At 27.8% G+C, this 16,467-nt stretch overlaps 1 protein-coding gene across 1 annotated transcript in view; it reads right to left on the bottom strand.

Moving 5' to 3' along the window:
- The window catches only part of LOC119601027 (muscle calcium channel subunit alpha-1-like), a 188,395-nt gene that overhangs the window by 54,738 nt on the left and 117,190 nt on the right, over positions 1-16,467 (bottom strand). Inside the window, 1 exon segment of the mRNA XM_037951683.1 lies at positions 4,483-4,553. Within this exon segment, the coding sequence (XP_037807611.1) occupies positions 4,483-4,553 (71 nt within the window).

The raw sequence follows: 16,467 nt of genomic DNA, 5'->3' as shown, positions 1-16,467 counted from the left end.
TCTCGAAAAAATAAAATAAAAAAAAAATAACTTTTATTTCTGCTCGAAAAAATAAAATCAAAAAATAACTTTTATTTTTGCTCAAAATAATAAAAATAAAAAAATAACTTTTATTTCTGTTCAAAAAAATAAATGTTAAAAAATAACTTTTATTTCAAAAGCCCCCATACAACCGGGGGTCTTTTGATCTCATAATTATCTTAAATGTTCTAGTATCTCTTCAAAAATCGACAAAACTGTTTCATATAGGTCTCGGAATTAAGGTAGAGACCCACTGGTGCACAGTGGGTCAGAAAGAATTTTTTTTGGAAATAAATTTGGTATTTCTAAACGCCTATTTTGTTCGGAATAAAATTTGACACGGGTTTATCCAAGTAGTATTCGAATTGAAGTTATGAAAATGTATAGCACAGGTACTCAGGGTGGCGCTATGGGGGCTCAAAGTAGGGTACCTTCGACATGTAAAATTTTTAAACGTGTGCGTTTTTTCGTTTCCCATCCGATATCAAAGATTTTTATATTTTTGGAAAGCGCTTAGCTAGGTCTTGTGTATGATATTTATCTCTTATAACTTCTGAGTTATCGGCATTAGAAAATTTAAATTTAAGAAGTTAGAATGCTATATTCGGCTATGTCGAATCATAAATACCCTCCACCTGCAAGCTACTTTTTATTAAAACCCAATATAAATATATTATAAATGGTTAAAGTTATAGGGCCGAATTTATAGTTTATACTAAGGAAAGAAATTTTACTTAACCCATTTACGGTCGCTGTGCCAATTTGGGAACACTTAATTTTTAAGGCTGTATTAAAAAACGGTTAACTCTGGTTTATTTATTTTTGCATTATTGAGTAGAGGAAAGTGCTCAGAATAAATATTAAATCAAACAATTTAACTAAATTCATTGTTATTGTTGTAATAATCTACTAAACTTCAGTGGCCAAAAATATACTAAAAACATGTTATAAAATAAATTTGTTAAAATTTTTTAAACAAAGTATGACAGTTATTAATTTGAAACAAACGGTCTAAAAATAATCTGATAACATAGTAATGCCCGTGTCTGCCATTTCACTCTGTTTCTAGTTTCTGTGACGGCTCTAAACCGATAAAAAACGCGAGCTACATAAAAACGGAAATCCCCTCTAATGTCCTAATTATTAATATTTTTTAATATTTTTTTTCGTTTCTGCTTTTTTGCATTGTTGAAAATAAATATACCTTGAAGTTTCAAAAATTTAACTTGTACTTTTTGATTGGCTGTAAATGGGTTAAGTATGTACTTTAGTACTAAATTACTTTATTTCCCTTATGGAGAACTGTAAAACCCAGCATATGTTTTGTTTCCGTAATTAAGAAACATTTGTATTAAGTGATTTTCATATACCGACCGATTATTCTTCTTATGGGAACTATGACCAATAATGGACCAATTCGAAAAAAATAATCAAAATGATTTATCTATACACAGAACATACTCATGTCGAGTTTAATAATAAATTATGTGGTACTAAGTGGTTTTCAGAAGTGAACCTTATATGGGAGCTGTAACCAATTATGGATCTATGTGGAACATTTTCACGAATGATTTATATATATATATATATATATATATATATATATATATATATATATATATATATATATATATATATATATATATATATATATATATATATATATATATATATATATATATATATATACAAACAAATTCACGTCGAGTTTTACCCTGATAGCTTATTTATCAATGAATTATGCGCATTTAAGTGATTTTCGGATGTGGACCTTATATGGGAGCTATGACCAATTATGGACCGATCGGAAAAAAGAAATTCGTAAAGTAATTCATATATACCAATTGTGGACTGATCCGGAAAAAATTTCACTGAATGCTTTATATCTATATACAAAACATATTCACCTCGAGTTCTACCCTGATAGCTTCATTACTCAATGAATTATGCGCATTTAAGTGATTTTCGGATGTGGACCTTATATGGAAGTTATGACCTATTATGGACCGATCTGGAACAAATTTCGTAGAGTAATTCATATACACACAAAACACATTCATGTCGAATTTTATCCAGATTGCTTTATATATCTATGAATTAAGCTCGTTTGAGTGTTTTACTCTATTTTAAATATCGGACTATATACGATAAATTCCAGTACACTAAAAATTCCCAAATATTGCAAAATTTGACATTTGAGCTCCACAGTTTATGGGTTAAGAATGTCCGATTTTAATAAAACTTCGGATATATATTTTGTATTATCTAGACTATAATATTTTGATAATACTTTATTTAAAATGTGCAACAGTAAAGAAGCAATACGTATTCTCTAAAATATTATAAAAAAGTGCGATTTTCCCGAAATCCGCTGAGTTTAAAACGCAGGTACAGCTAAACGGTAAGAAATATTCATCTAATTTTTTACCGTTTAATAGCCTTATCTATTGACCATAAATCCCCATGAGATTTCCTAAAAATTTTGAAATTTGTTTAACAAAGATTAAAAAAAACTGAATTGGAGATGTATAATGAATGTACAATGCTATGCCAATTTGCATATATGCAACAATTATCAATAGTTATATCCCATATATATGTACATTAGGGTTATAAATTTTTGCTGTTATCAAAAATACCATGTAGAGCGTGAACAGAGGTTATTTTTATTACATTATGTTAAAAAGAAAATTGTCCTTTACAACCCTGTTGTGGTATTTCTAATAACTCGCGATAATATTGCCTTTTTTGAGATATGCAATATTATCGCGAGCAAAAACTCGGTAATGGGTAGTACTTCCATAACCACTTACTTTTCAATGACTACTACTTGTCGTCTGTATTACTTAAAAGTACTCTAGTAATGACTTTCTTATAATCTGATATAGAAGTACTTTACTTTCGGCTTTGTCATTTTCAGGGAAACCGAAAACATGCTCTAAAAAAAAGTGTTTTAAGCGCTTTAAATATGCCGTAAAAAACTCAAAATATACTCTTAAAATTTAAAAAATATGCTCTAAAAATAAAACTTTTCATTATTTTTTAACATTGAAAAGCTCAAAAAGACAGAAATTGTAATGAAATAATAAAACCAAAATATGCAAATGCATGTTTTTTGTGGTGCGTCGTATGGACTCATAGATAAGATATTTACACGTTTCAGACCAATTTAAGAATTTTGGCATCGATTTGTTAGAGCAAATTTTTGCATATTTTACCCATAAGAGCATAATTTTGCATGATTTGACTTTTTTAGCATATTTAAGGCATATTTTCGAGTTTTTAGACCATATTTTACTCTTTTAGTGCATATTTTGCTGTTTTCGCTTTTTTTCAAAACTTTATTTAAAAAAAAAAAAACTTTTATTTTTTTATTTTTAATTTTTTAGCCTATTTTACAATTTTGAAAAAAAACATTTCGTTTGTAGAACTTAAAAACTGCAAAAAATACATTACTCTCATGAAAACCAATGTTATAGTTTTTTGTTCAATAAAGCATTACATTTTAAATCAGACATAAAACCGATTACTTTTGATTTCATGAGACCAATCCATTTTTATAGTTGAAAAAACTAATTATTGGAATTTATGACAACACCGATTAAAATGTCAGTTTAGAAGCTATGAATACAATTGGAAGAAATGTGTCAAACTTTGTCGTTTGAAATATGTTTTTTGGGGTCCAAATGGTTTCATGTTATTTATTGGTTATCTGAACGTAAAACGGAATTCTATTAAACTAGTTCTTCAAACTATGAGATGAATCAACTATAAAAAATCTTGTAGAATGAAATATGACACTAAACATTTATTATTTCATTGCAATTTCTGTCTTTTTGAGGTTTTCAATGCTAAAAAATAATGAAAAATTTTATTTTTAGAGCATATTTTTTAAATTTTAAGAGTATATTTTGAGTTTTTTACGGCATATTTAAAGCGCTTAAAACACTTTTTTTAGAGCATGTTTTCGGTTTCCCTGGTCATTACTTTTCAATGTAAGTTTTCCCTGGGATGGTATTCATTAATATGAAAATAATTAAAATAATTTAAAACAAATTACGAACAAAAGTGGTGCGGGAAGTTTTTTCACCAAATTGTCTTTAAAAATAGTTTTTTTATTATCAGGACAGTATTGGCTATAAAGTAGTGCTGTGATATTTTGCCCCTAAAAAGATGTCATTGCCCTATTGTACATATTTCAAAATTGTTGACTTACACAAATGTTCGGTCTTATATCGATTCCTGTCAAAAGCAAACAATTAAATCTCAAAATCTTTTGAATATACTGTCCAACTTTAGATAAGTTTTGCGCTGTTTATGCATTAGCGCTATATTCTATAACGTTTTATTACAACCTTGCTGAATGCATTGCTCGGTCGGTAACTTGAGATTTTTTCGTCCATAACATTTACTAACACACTAATGCCCATTCCATAAAAAATAATTAAATAAAAAATTTACCTTCTTGTTCTTCTTCACACATTTCTCTTTCGTCACCATACAAGTCCTCTTCCGATATAATTTCGCCATCTCTGTTAAGTATATAAAATATATTATTTAAACAAAATAATTTACAATTAGAAGAAGAAAGAGTGTTATATTCGGATGAACAGAATCTAAACTACATTTTGACAAGAAACTTTCATCGGTTAAACCTACATATTTTATTTTATATTACTAAGATTAGTGCGTGACAAAAATGTGTAATGTGAACTTTTGGACTAATTCTTAAACTAAAGACGATATTTAAAAAAAGTTTATGTTTCTTAATAGGGTATTGATACACATAGAAAAAAACCCAATGAAAAATCAACATGGAATAATGTTGATTTCGTATCATTGTAAATTTTTGACAAAATTTTTAAAAAATGTTTTAACTTTGTTTCGATTTGAATCATCATTAAAAGATGTTAATTTAATCTTAAAAATAGTTGTTTCAAAATTATTCGTTTTGAAATAAAATAGTGCACATTTGATTTCACATTTTATAATGTTAAAATAACTGTTTTAATGTTGATTTTATAAAATGCATTTTTATAGTAAAAATCAACATTGCGTTTAGTTAAAATAACATGGTTCAATGTTAATTCAACATTTTATTTACAATAAAATCAACATCGAAACATGTTGAAACAACATGTGAAAATTTAAAATGATTAACGAATTGCGAATAAAATAATTTCATTTTGAATCAACATTAATCCATGTTAAAACAACATTCAAGTTAAATAAATATTGGTTCATGTTTAAAAATCATTTAAAAATTACAGTTTTCATATAAATATAAAATAACATCGGTTCAAGTTAAATTAACATTGAAACATGTTGAATCGATGTCAGATAATTTTAAATTCACATTGATTCATGTTAAATCAACATTATAACACAACAAGTAGGAAAGTATAGTCGGGCAATTTTCAAGATATTTTGCTGAAATTTGGTGTTTTTCGGCCCAACGACGAAGCCTATTGAAAATGGTTGAAATCGGTCCATTATTTCACCTAGCCCCCATACAACCCTAACCCCCGGAAAGGGCTTTCATAATTATGTTAAATATTGTAGTATCTGTACAAAAAACGGCAAAATAAAACGTCTTAATAATACTACCGATTTTCGTAATTATCAGACTTTATTTGACCCTAGCCCCCATACAAAGTCCTCTTCAGAAAATGACTTGATTGTCAATAATTCACTAATAAACACTAGTATCACGATGAAAACCAGCATACATAACTCTAATGTAAACGTAATGCCATGCACCAAAATTATAGGGATAGGCCCATATTTACCCTTGCCCCCATATAACCTCTCTTTTAGAAAATTACTTTTTTCAACAAATTGTTAAAACATTTCGGAATTAAGGTAAACAACTTAAATGCTTTGTTATTAAATATAATCCACATTTTTAACACACTCAGTGGTGTAGGGTATCATATGGTTGGCCATGCCCGACTATACTTTCCTACTTGTTATATATAGTTTTTATATAAGGTGTAAAGATAGAAAAGAAGATTGACATGGTTGTAAAAGTTGGGACGATTGTTTTTAACATTTGTAGTTTTTAGTAATATAGACAACTGTCGGTAACAATTCTCCCCCCAGTAAGGCGCTGCATATATGTTCTTACTACCAACTATTGCCGACATCGAGAACTGCTAATTTTACTACTGGTCGCTCTATGATACCACTTTTGGTTTTAACTTTTGCCCTTCGAACCTGACCATCTTTAGCTTTAACAATCTCCACAACCTTTCCCTTTATCCAAGAATTCCTTTCTGCATTTTCATCGACCACAAGTACTATATCGTCCATTTCTAGTGGTTTGACATTTTGGGTCCATTTAGAACGTCGAGTTAATGTTGGAAGCATTTCTTTTACAAATCGTTTCCAAAACATGTTTGCAAAAATCTCACTTTGCCTTAGATACATTTTATGGTCGATGCTTTCATGGTTTTGTACCATCTGAGCTACCTAAAAGGAAGTGATTTGGAGTAAGAGCTTCCTGATCCTCCGTTTCTAGGGATACATATGTTAGGGGTCTTGAATTAACTATTAATTTTTGTGCTGGAGATATTTTGTACTTTAAAATTTCCGCAACCCGGAACATAACAAACTGCTTAGATTTCATTGGTTCGCCACCTAACCATGTTAAAACAGTTACAGAATCGGTCCACATAATTTTTCGCTGCAAATTAATTTTGTGACGACTTACTGTGTTCATAAGTCTTGCAACTATTACAGCGGCTTGTAACTCGAGTCGTGGTATGGATAAGGGTCGAAGCGGGGCCACTTTTGATTTTGCAGCTACCAGACGTATTTCTACTTTACCGTTAAGTTCTATTCAAAATATGAAACAGCTGCGTAATCGTCCTCACTTGCGTCGACAAATGTATGGAGTTCGGCGACATAATTATGATGTTGTAGGTCTTTAGAATAGCATCGAGGTATGGAAACAGCTTCAATTGTTGGCAAAAAATTTAGCCAATTTTTCCATTTACAAAAATCTTCCTTTCTCACCTTTATGCGGTGAAACATTTGGCCATATTCCACACACTGCAATGGCTCCAATCCGAAATTTAAATATAATATTTATTAGGGGTATTAAATAATCAGGGCCCTTTAACAACAAATCATTGAGGGAAAAATCACCAGATTTGGCAGCTGCATCCCATACGAGTTTTATTTTATTGGGCTTATGTGGGTTTTTAACAATAAATGTGGGTAAGTACCTAATACTTCAATTAGAAAACCTTTGTTTTCTAAATCAGAAAATTTTTTTGATTTATAATTTCGGCAAGATCCGGTTTCTGAGCTGCTTTTCGCCTTATACATTGTAATCGTTTAATGGTCGTGGGTAAACTGTTTTTATAAACAAAATGATAACTTGACCGATTCATTTCTTGCAGAATTGAGTAATATAATTTTGGAAGATATATTTTACCATGAAGCTGTTTTTCGTGAAATATTTTTATTTGTCAACCTACAAATATTTTCCCAATGTGAACACCAAACAAGAAACATTTTTGTTTAACGTTAAAACAAGTAAGAGTGCTATATTCGGCTGTGCCGAATCTTATATACCCTTCCAAAATTTAGATTTATTTTATTTTCCCGACTATATCATTATTATAACAATAGCAAAACAAAATGAACAACAACTAAACGAAATAAACACACAAAACAAAATACACAAGACAGTAAAATCAACAGAAATCCAAACATACGAAACGAAATACACAAAAAAACAAAATACACAACGCAATGAAACCAACAGACATCCAAACATACGAAATTGAATACACCAAGAAATAAAAACCAGCGTTTTAAACTAGCACCACCTCAGACACCACCACCACCAAGACAAATATATTTTTGTGCTTTAGCAGCGCACACTCAAATTTGTTAAACTAATATGGCGAGTATTGATGTTAATTTTTCCTAGAAGCAATGTAACTTTATTTTGGTTTTGCTACTGCCAGTTGTAGTTTTATTTATTATTTTTTGGCAATATTGATGCTGCAATTTATAAATAAACATATGTAGGTATGTATGTGAATACACTGACAGTTTTATGACATTTCATGAGCTTAAATTCAGTATTACACTTCACATTTGTACGAATGTACGCATGCATGTATGTATGTATGTATGTATGTATGTATGTATGTATGTATGTATGTATGTATGTATGTATGTATGTATGTATGTATTTATGTATGTATGTATGTATGTATGTATGTATGTATGTATGTATGTATGTATGTATGTATGTATGTATGTATGTATGTATGTATGTATGTATGTATGTATGTATGTATGTATGTATGTATGTATGTATGTATGTATGTATGTATGTATGTATGTATGTATGTATGTATGTATGTATGTATGTATGTATGTATGTATGTATGTATGTATGTATGTATGTATGTATGTATGTATGTATGTATGTATGTATGTATGTATGTATGTATGTATGTATGTATGTATGTATCTATGTATGTATGTATGTATGTATGTATGTATGTATGTATGTATGTATGTATGTATGTATGTACATTTATCGATGATATTCGACCTATAATATCCTGTACTGATTGACATATTAATTATTAAAATATAGTTTAAATATTCTCATAGTTTCTGTATGATATAATACAGAAAATACTACCTTGATATTTGTTTGTTTTTTTTCCTTAATGTATCACACAATAATATTAACTACATTTCTTCAAAAAAAAAAAATTATATAATAATCTTCCACATTTTAACAGTGTGATTTGAATAATTTGTAAAGTAAGCTCATTAGAATTCAACGAAAAATATTTTAATTATGTGTGTTTACCCTGTTTTATACAAGGTGATTATAAATTTATTAATTTCTACAACAAAAAATATTTAAAACTATCATTTGGTTATAAAGTTGTTATAAGTATAAGCATATTATCTTACAACTACATTGCTCAAAAATGTTTATTCATTAGAACAAAATAATAAAAACATCTAAAGAACGCTTTTAATTTGGGTTGTGTTTTATGGGGTAGCCATATTTTCAATAACATATACATATTTATTTAATTCATATGGAGGTTCCAAGCCCCCTAATAAAAGTCTGCTCATTTTTTCCCAATGTTCATAATGAAGTTAAAGTTTTTCGTCAAAATTAGAAGATTCTGACTCTAATAGTTTCCGAGAAAAACGATTTCTGTATTTAATTCATATGGGAGGTGCCACTATGTATATTTTACAAACTATTTTTTATGTTGCGAAAAATAATTATCCTTAATTAGAGATTGTGGTAACACTGGTATAACTGTTTATTCATAAAATAAAATATAAAAAAAAAACAATAAATAAATTTGCAGCTAGCAGTTGCAAAACAAAATTTAATTGCTGCTAGGAAAAACTCAGTGCAAATAAAAATATCATCAATACTAGCTATATTAGTTTAACAGATGTGACTGTGCGCTGCTATAGCACAAAAATATATTTTTTTCTTGTACAAAAACAAGAGATTAATACTGTTCATTCCTGCTGCTAGAGATTGCAGTGTGACGTCGCAATTTTTCTAGTTAAACATAAAAACAGAACGGCAATATTTAGTAGCAATGTTTTTTAAATCTGAAAAAGTTTAAATATTTTTAGTATGACTAGTGATAAAAATGTGTATTTTGCGGCAAATGCTGACTAATATATTAATAAAAGTAAACACTGACTACAACAATACAAAAATAACATGTATTTTGTTTTGTACTAGAATCAGACTAATGTCAAAAATGACAAAAGAAATGTAAACAAATAACATTATTAACATGTAAACAATAACAACTTTTGACATTATGCCTACTCTACACAGAAATAAAAAAAATAATAATAATAATAATAATATAATATGAAAGAAACCAAATTTAATAATATACAGTGGTGGAAAAAATAATAGAAACGACTTTATTTTGGGGTGAAAACTAAATTTTCTCAAAAGGTACCCGTTAGAATTTGATGATTTGTATCTTAAATAAAAGGTATTTAGGTCTACTTTCCTATGATAAATGGAGTTTGTAAGTTTTTTTGCTCCATCGTTTTTTATTGCTATTTAAAAAATTTGGCATTGGAAAAAATAATAGAAACGATTCACAGTATTACACTGGGGACATAAGTTGAGATTTCTTAAACTAAGTTTAGTACTTGTTTTTAAAAATTTTGAATATAAATGAAATTCTTAATATGAAAGTATACTTTTTACTTTAATTTTGATGTTAACATTTGATTTTTCGAAGCTTGATTGACCATATGGATCCTGAAAGCTGAATCAGAGGCCCGACTTTCAAGTTTTCTTAAATAAGAATTTCAGATAGTGAAAAAAATGTCTTCTAATGGTTAAATTGTCTAAAAAATTAGTTTTTGAGAAGATTTCGAGAAGAAAAAGTTTTTAACCCACTTATAGATAAGGACAATCCACCGATTTTTGGGCCAAATTTCGAGCAATATTTCGATGTTTTGCAATTCGACCTGTTCTTGGTGGTTAAAAAGGGGCTTAAATGTCAAAGTATATTGATGGACTTGTGAAATAATGCTAAATTAAGTTAAATTTAACACAAAAAGTTCACAAAACCTAAAAAATTTTTAAATTCAGTTTGAATTGTAGGTAGTCTACTGTAACGTAAGTTCAGATAAAGTGCACCTTATCATATTAAAACATCAGACAGAATATTCTTTGTAATTTTTTTCCATAAAATAAACGTATTCGATTTTAGAAAAGGTAATGAAAAAAAAAACATATTTTATTTCCCTCTTTTAAAAGCATTCTGTTTCATTTTTTGCAATAGATCATATTGGTCTATACTAGTATTAATTCCCAAACAGTACTATACCTACCTAAATTTAAAATTAATTTTCGAAATTTTTACATTTCTTCAAATTTTAGTTTTAAATTCAACTTATTTTACCTGTCCATCAAGATACTTTGATATTTAAGCCCCTTTTTAACCACCAAGAACGGTTTGAATTGCCAAAATGTGAAATATTGCTCAAAATCGGGGCAAAAAATCGTTTCGAAATCTTTTCAAGAACTAATTTTTTAAGTAATTTAGCAATAACTTTTTATTTAAGAAAATTTGAAAGTCGTGGCTCCAATTCAGCCGTCAGAGCTCATATGGTTGACCATATGAGGCGTTGAAAAAACACACGTTAACATAAAGAACCGAGGAAAAAGTATATTTTGATATTGGGAATATCATTTACAATTAAAATTTTAAAAAATAAATACAAAACGCAGTTTAAGAAATCTCAGCTTATGACCCCAGTGTAATACTGTGAATCATTTCTATTATTTTTCCAATGCCAAATTGTTTAAATACCAATAAAATACGATGGAGCAAAAAAACTTACAAACTCCATTTATCACAGGAAAGTAGACCTAAATACCTTTTATTTAAGATACAAATCATCAAATTGTAACGGGTACTTTTTGAGAAAATTGAGTTTTCACCACTATATAAAGTCGTTTCTATTATTTTTTCCACCACTGTATTTTGTGTGCAAAATAATAACTTAATTTGTTAAAATGTCTAGACAGTTCTCAGCTTTGATATCACGCTTTTTAAAATTTAAAAATTCACATTTACTTAAATTAATTTTGCTTTATTTAACCCTTTCCGTGGTTTTGTCGAATATATTCGACATTACAATAGACTCTGTTTTTAAGAATTTTTTGGGTATAATATTTAACTTTAATTTAATTTTTTTCTTTTAAAAGTATTTAAAAATCAGATTTTAAGAAATTGTCACTTATGACTACTTTTTAAAAAGTGCTTTTTAACAACGTTTAAAAAACAGCTTCATTTAATGGCCAAAAAATTGTATTTTAGGAGATCGGACTATGCAGATTTAAATTGTATTGTATTAAGAGAAGTTTAAGAAGACATTTTACAAAAAAAATCATAAAAAATATTGGTGGTACTTTTTGGAGACTGTTTTTCGAATGTCGAATATATTCGACATTTAACTTTGACCTTCTATAACTCAATAGGGAAAACTCAAATTCAAAAAATATTATTTTTCCCGGATTCAGCATACTCAAATTATCTTAAATATAAGTTTTCAAGTTTTTTTCTAGACATAAATTACTTTTTGACCCTGAAAGGGTTAAAAAAAGTCCATAAAATTACCTCACAAAAGTATACGAATTTTTCCTGTATTTCATATTTGACTATATTATACGAAACACAAAAATTAGAATCGAATGTTTTTTTTGCTAAAAATTGTTTTAAGGGGTAACTATCAACCGAATATTATTTTTAGATACCCCAAGGGGTATATTAAATCCCAATAACAAATTTTGGTTTTATCTCTGGGAAAAAGGAGAAAAAATACAAATATTGCCAAAAATCGTCATTTTAATGATATTATATGAAAAGATGGTACAAATGCCCCAAAATTGTGGGCCAAATGGGCCAAAAATATATCTTTTCGGTTGATAGTAACCCCTTGAAACAATTTTAAGCAAAAATACCATTCGATTATAATTTTTGTGTTTCGTAAAATATGGTCAATTATGAAATACAGGAAAAATTCGAATACTTTTGTGAAGTAATTTTATGGACTTTTTTAGAAAAAAGTTAAATTTATTTAAGTAAATGTAAATTATCCAAATTTTAAGAAGTGTGATATTAAACTTTAGGACTCTCTAGACAATATATCAAATTTTATTATTAATTTTACACACAATAAATATTATTAAATTAAGTTTCTTTTAAAAGTACACCTAAATTCGAATACTTATGTGAGACACTGTATATTTCATGAAATTTTCAGAGGTTGTCTGGGGTTTTTGCTTATATCTCCGTTGTTTAAATAGAAAACGTCTCGAAAGCATGTCTGAAAGAATTATTAAAGATTTGGATCCTGAAGATATCTAGGGTCTTCAGAAAACTGATTTCAACAAACAGACGGACATGGCTTAATCGACTCCGCTATCTATAAGGATTCAGAATATATATACTTTACAGGGCGAAAAATTAATGATGATGTTTACAAGTAACACAGAAAATGCATTCCATTCTGCGGTTGTGTCCGAAAAATTAAATTTTCAGTATTCTTATTCTGTCATGATGGATGGACGTTCATAACGCAAGAAGAGTGTGACAAACTGATCAGATTATGCCTTTCAGAGTTGAAACTGTCGTGAACCGAAACAAAAGATATTTCCTTTTCTGAAGTATAATTAAGTGGATTTTTTATTTATTTTAGTTTAAAAATTTCTTCAATAAATACAGTTTTAAATAAAAAACATAAAACTTTTTTAAATTTAGTTTTTAATTTAAAAAATTAGACCGAAGGTTTAAATATTTGACCAACATTTACACATTTTTGTCTCACACTGTATGGGTGCTACAGTAAATACAAAAATATTTTCATTTATGAAACTATGCACATTAGAGTGGCACGAAAATTAAAGCTGCTGATGTTCCCGTTCATTTTAAGATATAATTTTTCAAAATGTTGGTCCTGATACATGTATCAAAGGATTAAAAAGTTCAGTTTTGAAGTTTTCATAATTTTGTGCATATTTCATCTAAAAGAAAGATATACATTTTTGTTTTAAAGATTTTGAATCTTACCGGCTATTTATGCTCAATCATGTGTTTCCGAATGTATAAGTAAGAATCAAAACATTTTTATTTTGTTCATACAACGATTCGTTTGATTTTTTCAAACTTCTTCAGTTTATTTTTGTTTTATTGTGAGTCCTAGCGACAAAACATTAATAAATTATAATTAATAGAAGAACTTAAATTATTATACAGCTTGTATGTATGTATGTATGTATGTATGTATGTATGTATGTATGTATGTATGTATGTATGTATGTATGTATGTATGTATGTATGTATGTATGTATGTATGTATGTATGTATGTATGTATGTATGTATGTATGTATGTATGTATGTATGTATGTATGTATGTATGTATGTATGTATGTATGTATGTATGTATGTATGTATGTATGTATGTATGTATGTATGTATGTATGTATGTATGTATGTATGTATGTATGTATGTATGTATGTATGTATGTATGTATGTATGTATGTATGTATGTATGTATGTATGTATGTATGTATGTATGTATGTATGTATGTATGTATGTATGTATGTATGTATGTATGTATGGAAAAAAGCTGGACTTCACGACGCAGAAATTAATAAATAAATTAATAATCACCAACAACACGAATATATTTTTCATAAGTCAAACTTAATGTTAATACCATATAGTAGTAGCATATAGGCGAAAGGGATTGTCGAAGACCTAAGTCCCAAGTCAAAAACCTAACTGGTGAGAATGTATTAGTAGAAGCACAAAAATAAACACAGTTGTTCAAAAGGTACTAAATAATAAATGTATTTCTGATACGTTATTTTTTGTGTGTTATTACAGGGATTTCATATACTAGTGAATGAAGATATTAGTAAATTAATTTTTTTAAAAGATAATTCATGTTAAAACATATTAAAAACACGTATTTTTGTTATTTTTTTTCTGCACTAATGGAAAAAGAAAAAAAGTATGTGAAACACTTTTTTAATTTCCAATACGAAAATTTACAACTTTTCTTTTTTCAGTTTTAATTAAAATGAAATGTCAAAGAATAAAAAATATTTTTTCGTTTGTAAAATATAAATTATTTTTGGGGTTTTAAATACATTAAAAGTGCGGCAAAAAATAATAAATTTTAAGTTTAAGTGTTACAAGGTATAAGTTATAAGAAAAACTATTAAGTTTTTCGCAATTTCGCAAAGAAAATTTGAAGTTTTGTGAGTGCGTTTAGTTCTCTCAACTGTTTTTTATTCTCTCAGAACTCGTCTGTGTGAAAAGAATAACAAATCTTGTTTGACGACCCCTTCAGTTTCGCCTATACCTACTATATGCAAATACCATAGAACATCGAACTAAATTAATAATTTATTCATTGTATTGTATGTTTTTATTGTATCCTTAAGTTTCGAGAGTTCATCGTTTTTCTATTTTTACCTTTTTGTATGTATGTAGGTATGTATGTATGATGTATGTATGTATGTATGTATGTATGTATGTATGTATGTATGTATGTATGCTGTATGTATGTATGTATGTATGTATGTATGTATGTATGTATGTATGTATGTATGTATAGTATGTATGTATGTAGTATGTATGTATGTATGTATGTATGTGTATGTATGTATGTATGTATGTATGTATGTATGTATGTATGTATGTATGTATGTATGTATGTATGTATGTATGTATGTATGTATGTATGTATGTTATGTATGTATGTATATATGTATGTATATATGTATGTATGTATATGTATGTATGTATGTATGTATGTATGTATGTATGTATGTATGTATGTATGTATGTATGTATGATGATGTATGTATGTATGTATGTATGTATGTATGTATGTATGTATGTATGTAGTATGTATGTATGATGTATGTATGTATGTATGTATGTATGTATGTATGTATGTAGTATGTATGTATGTATGTATGTATGTATGTATGTATGTATGTATGTATGTATGTAGTATGTATGTAGTATGTATGTATGTATGTATGTATGTATGATGTATGTATGTAGTATGTATGTATGTAGGTAGTATGTATGTATGTATGTATGTATGTATGTATGTATGTATGTATGTATGTATGTATGTATGTATGTATGTATGTATGTATGTATGTATGTATGTATGTATGTATGTTTGACATTGACAATCAAAGTCATCGGGATAAAAATCGACATAAATGTGCATTTTGTGTATATAAATCGTTATACGGAATTTTTCTTCTGAAAATCACTTAATTCATTATTAAATGATTATATCCAGAAAAAATTCGACATGAGTATGTTTGTGTATAGATAAATCATTATATTAGAATGTTTGCAACTGTCCTATTAATATAAAATTTTATGAACCTTATCAAAATTAGTTCCACATATGCATAAATGTTAGTACCCTCACTACAGAAAGACAAATTTTGTCAAGTTATCTAAAAATTAGATAGTTAAATGGGTTTTTAAAAAAAGTAGCTTTCTGGTGGAGGGTATTTAAGATTCGACATAGCCGAATATAGCACTCTAACTTGTTAAATTTTAATTTTTCTAATGTTCAAAATTTAATCACTCATAGTAATTGGCAAAAGCGGTTAAAAGTCAATTTATCTTGTTATTTTTTAAATAGAAAGAGTACTTTATTACTCATACATTTATGTACGTTTAATAAAATATATTTATATATTACGCCGCAATGACAAAAGTAAATAGGTAAGTATTTTAAATAAATATGTACATATAAATGAATGTGTGTTAAATTTTTATTGTGTAAAATAACACTCAATATTTTCAGAAATATCTAATGAAAAAAGAAAGAGTATTTTAATTGTGATAACAA

Source organism: Lucilia sericata, unplaced genomic scaffold (assembly GCF_015586225.1).
Source record: "Lucilia sericata isolate MDLA Ls3-8-SP2 unplaced genomic scaffold, ASM1558622v1 Contig000136F_arrow, whole genome shotgun sequence".
Taxonomy (NCBI): Eukaryota; Metazoa; Arthropoda; class Insecta; order Diptera; family Calliphoridae; genus Lucilia; species Lucilia sericata.
The sequence above is the reverse complement of the archived record's forward strand: the minus strand, read 5'-3'. Positions and strand labels throughout refer to the sequence as shown.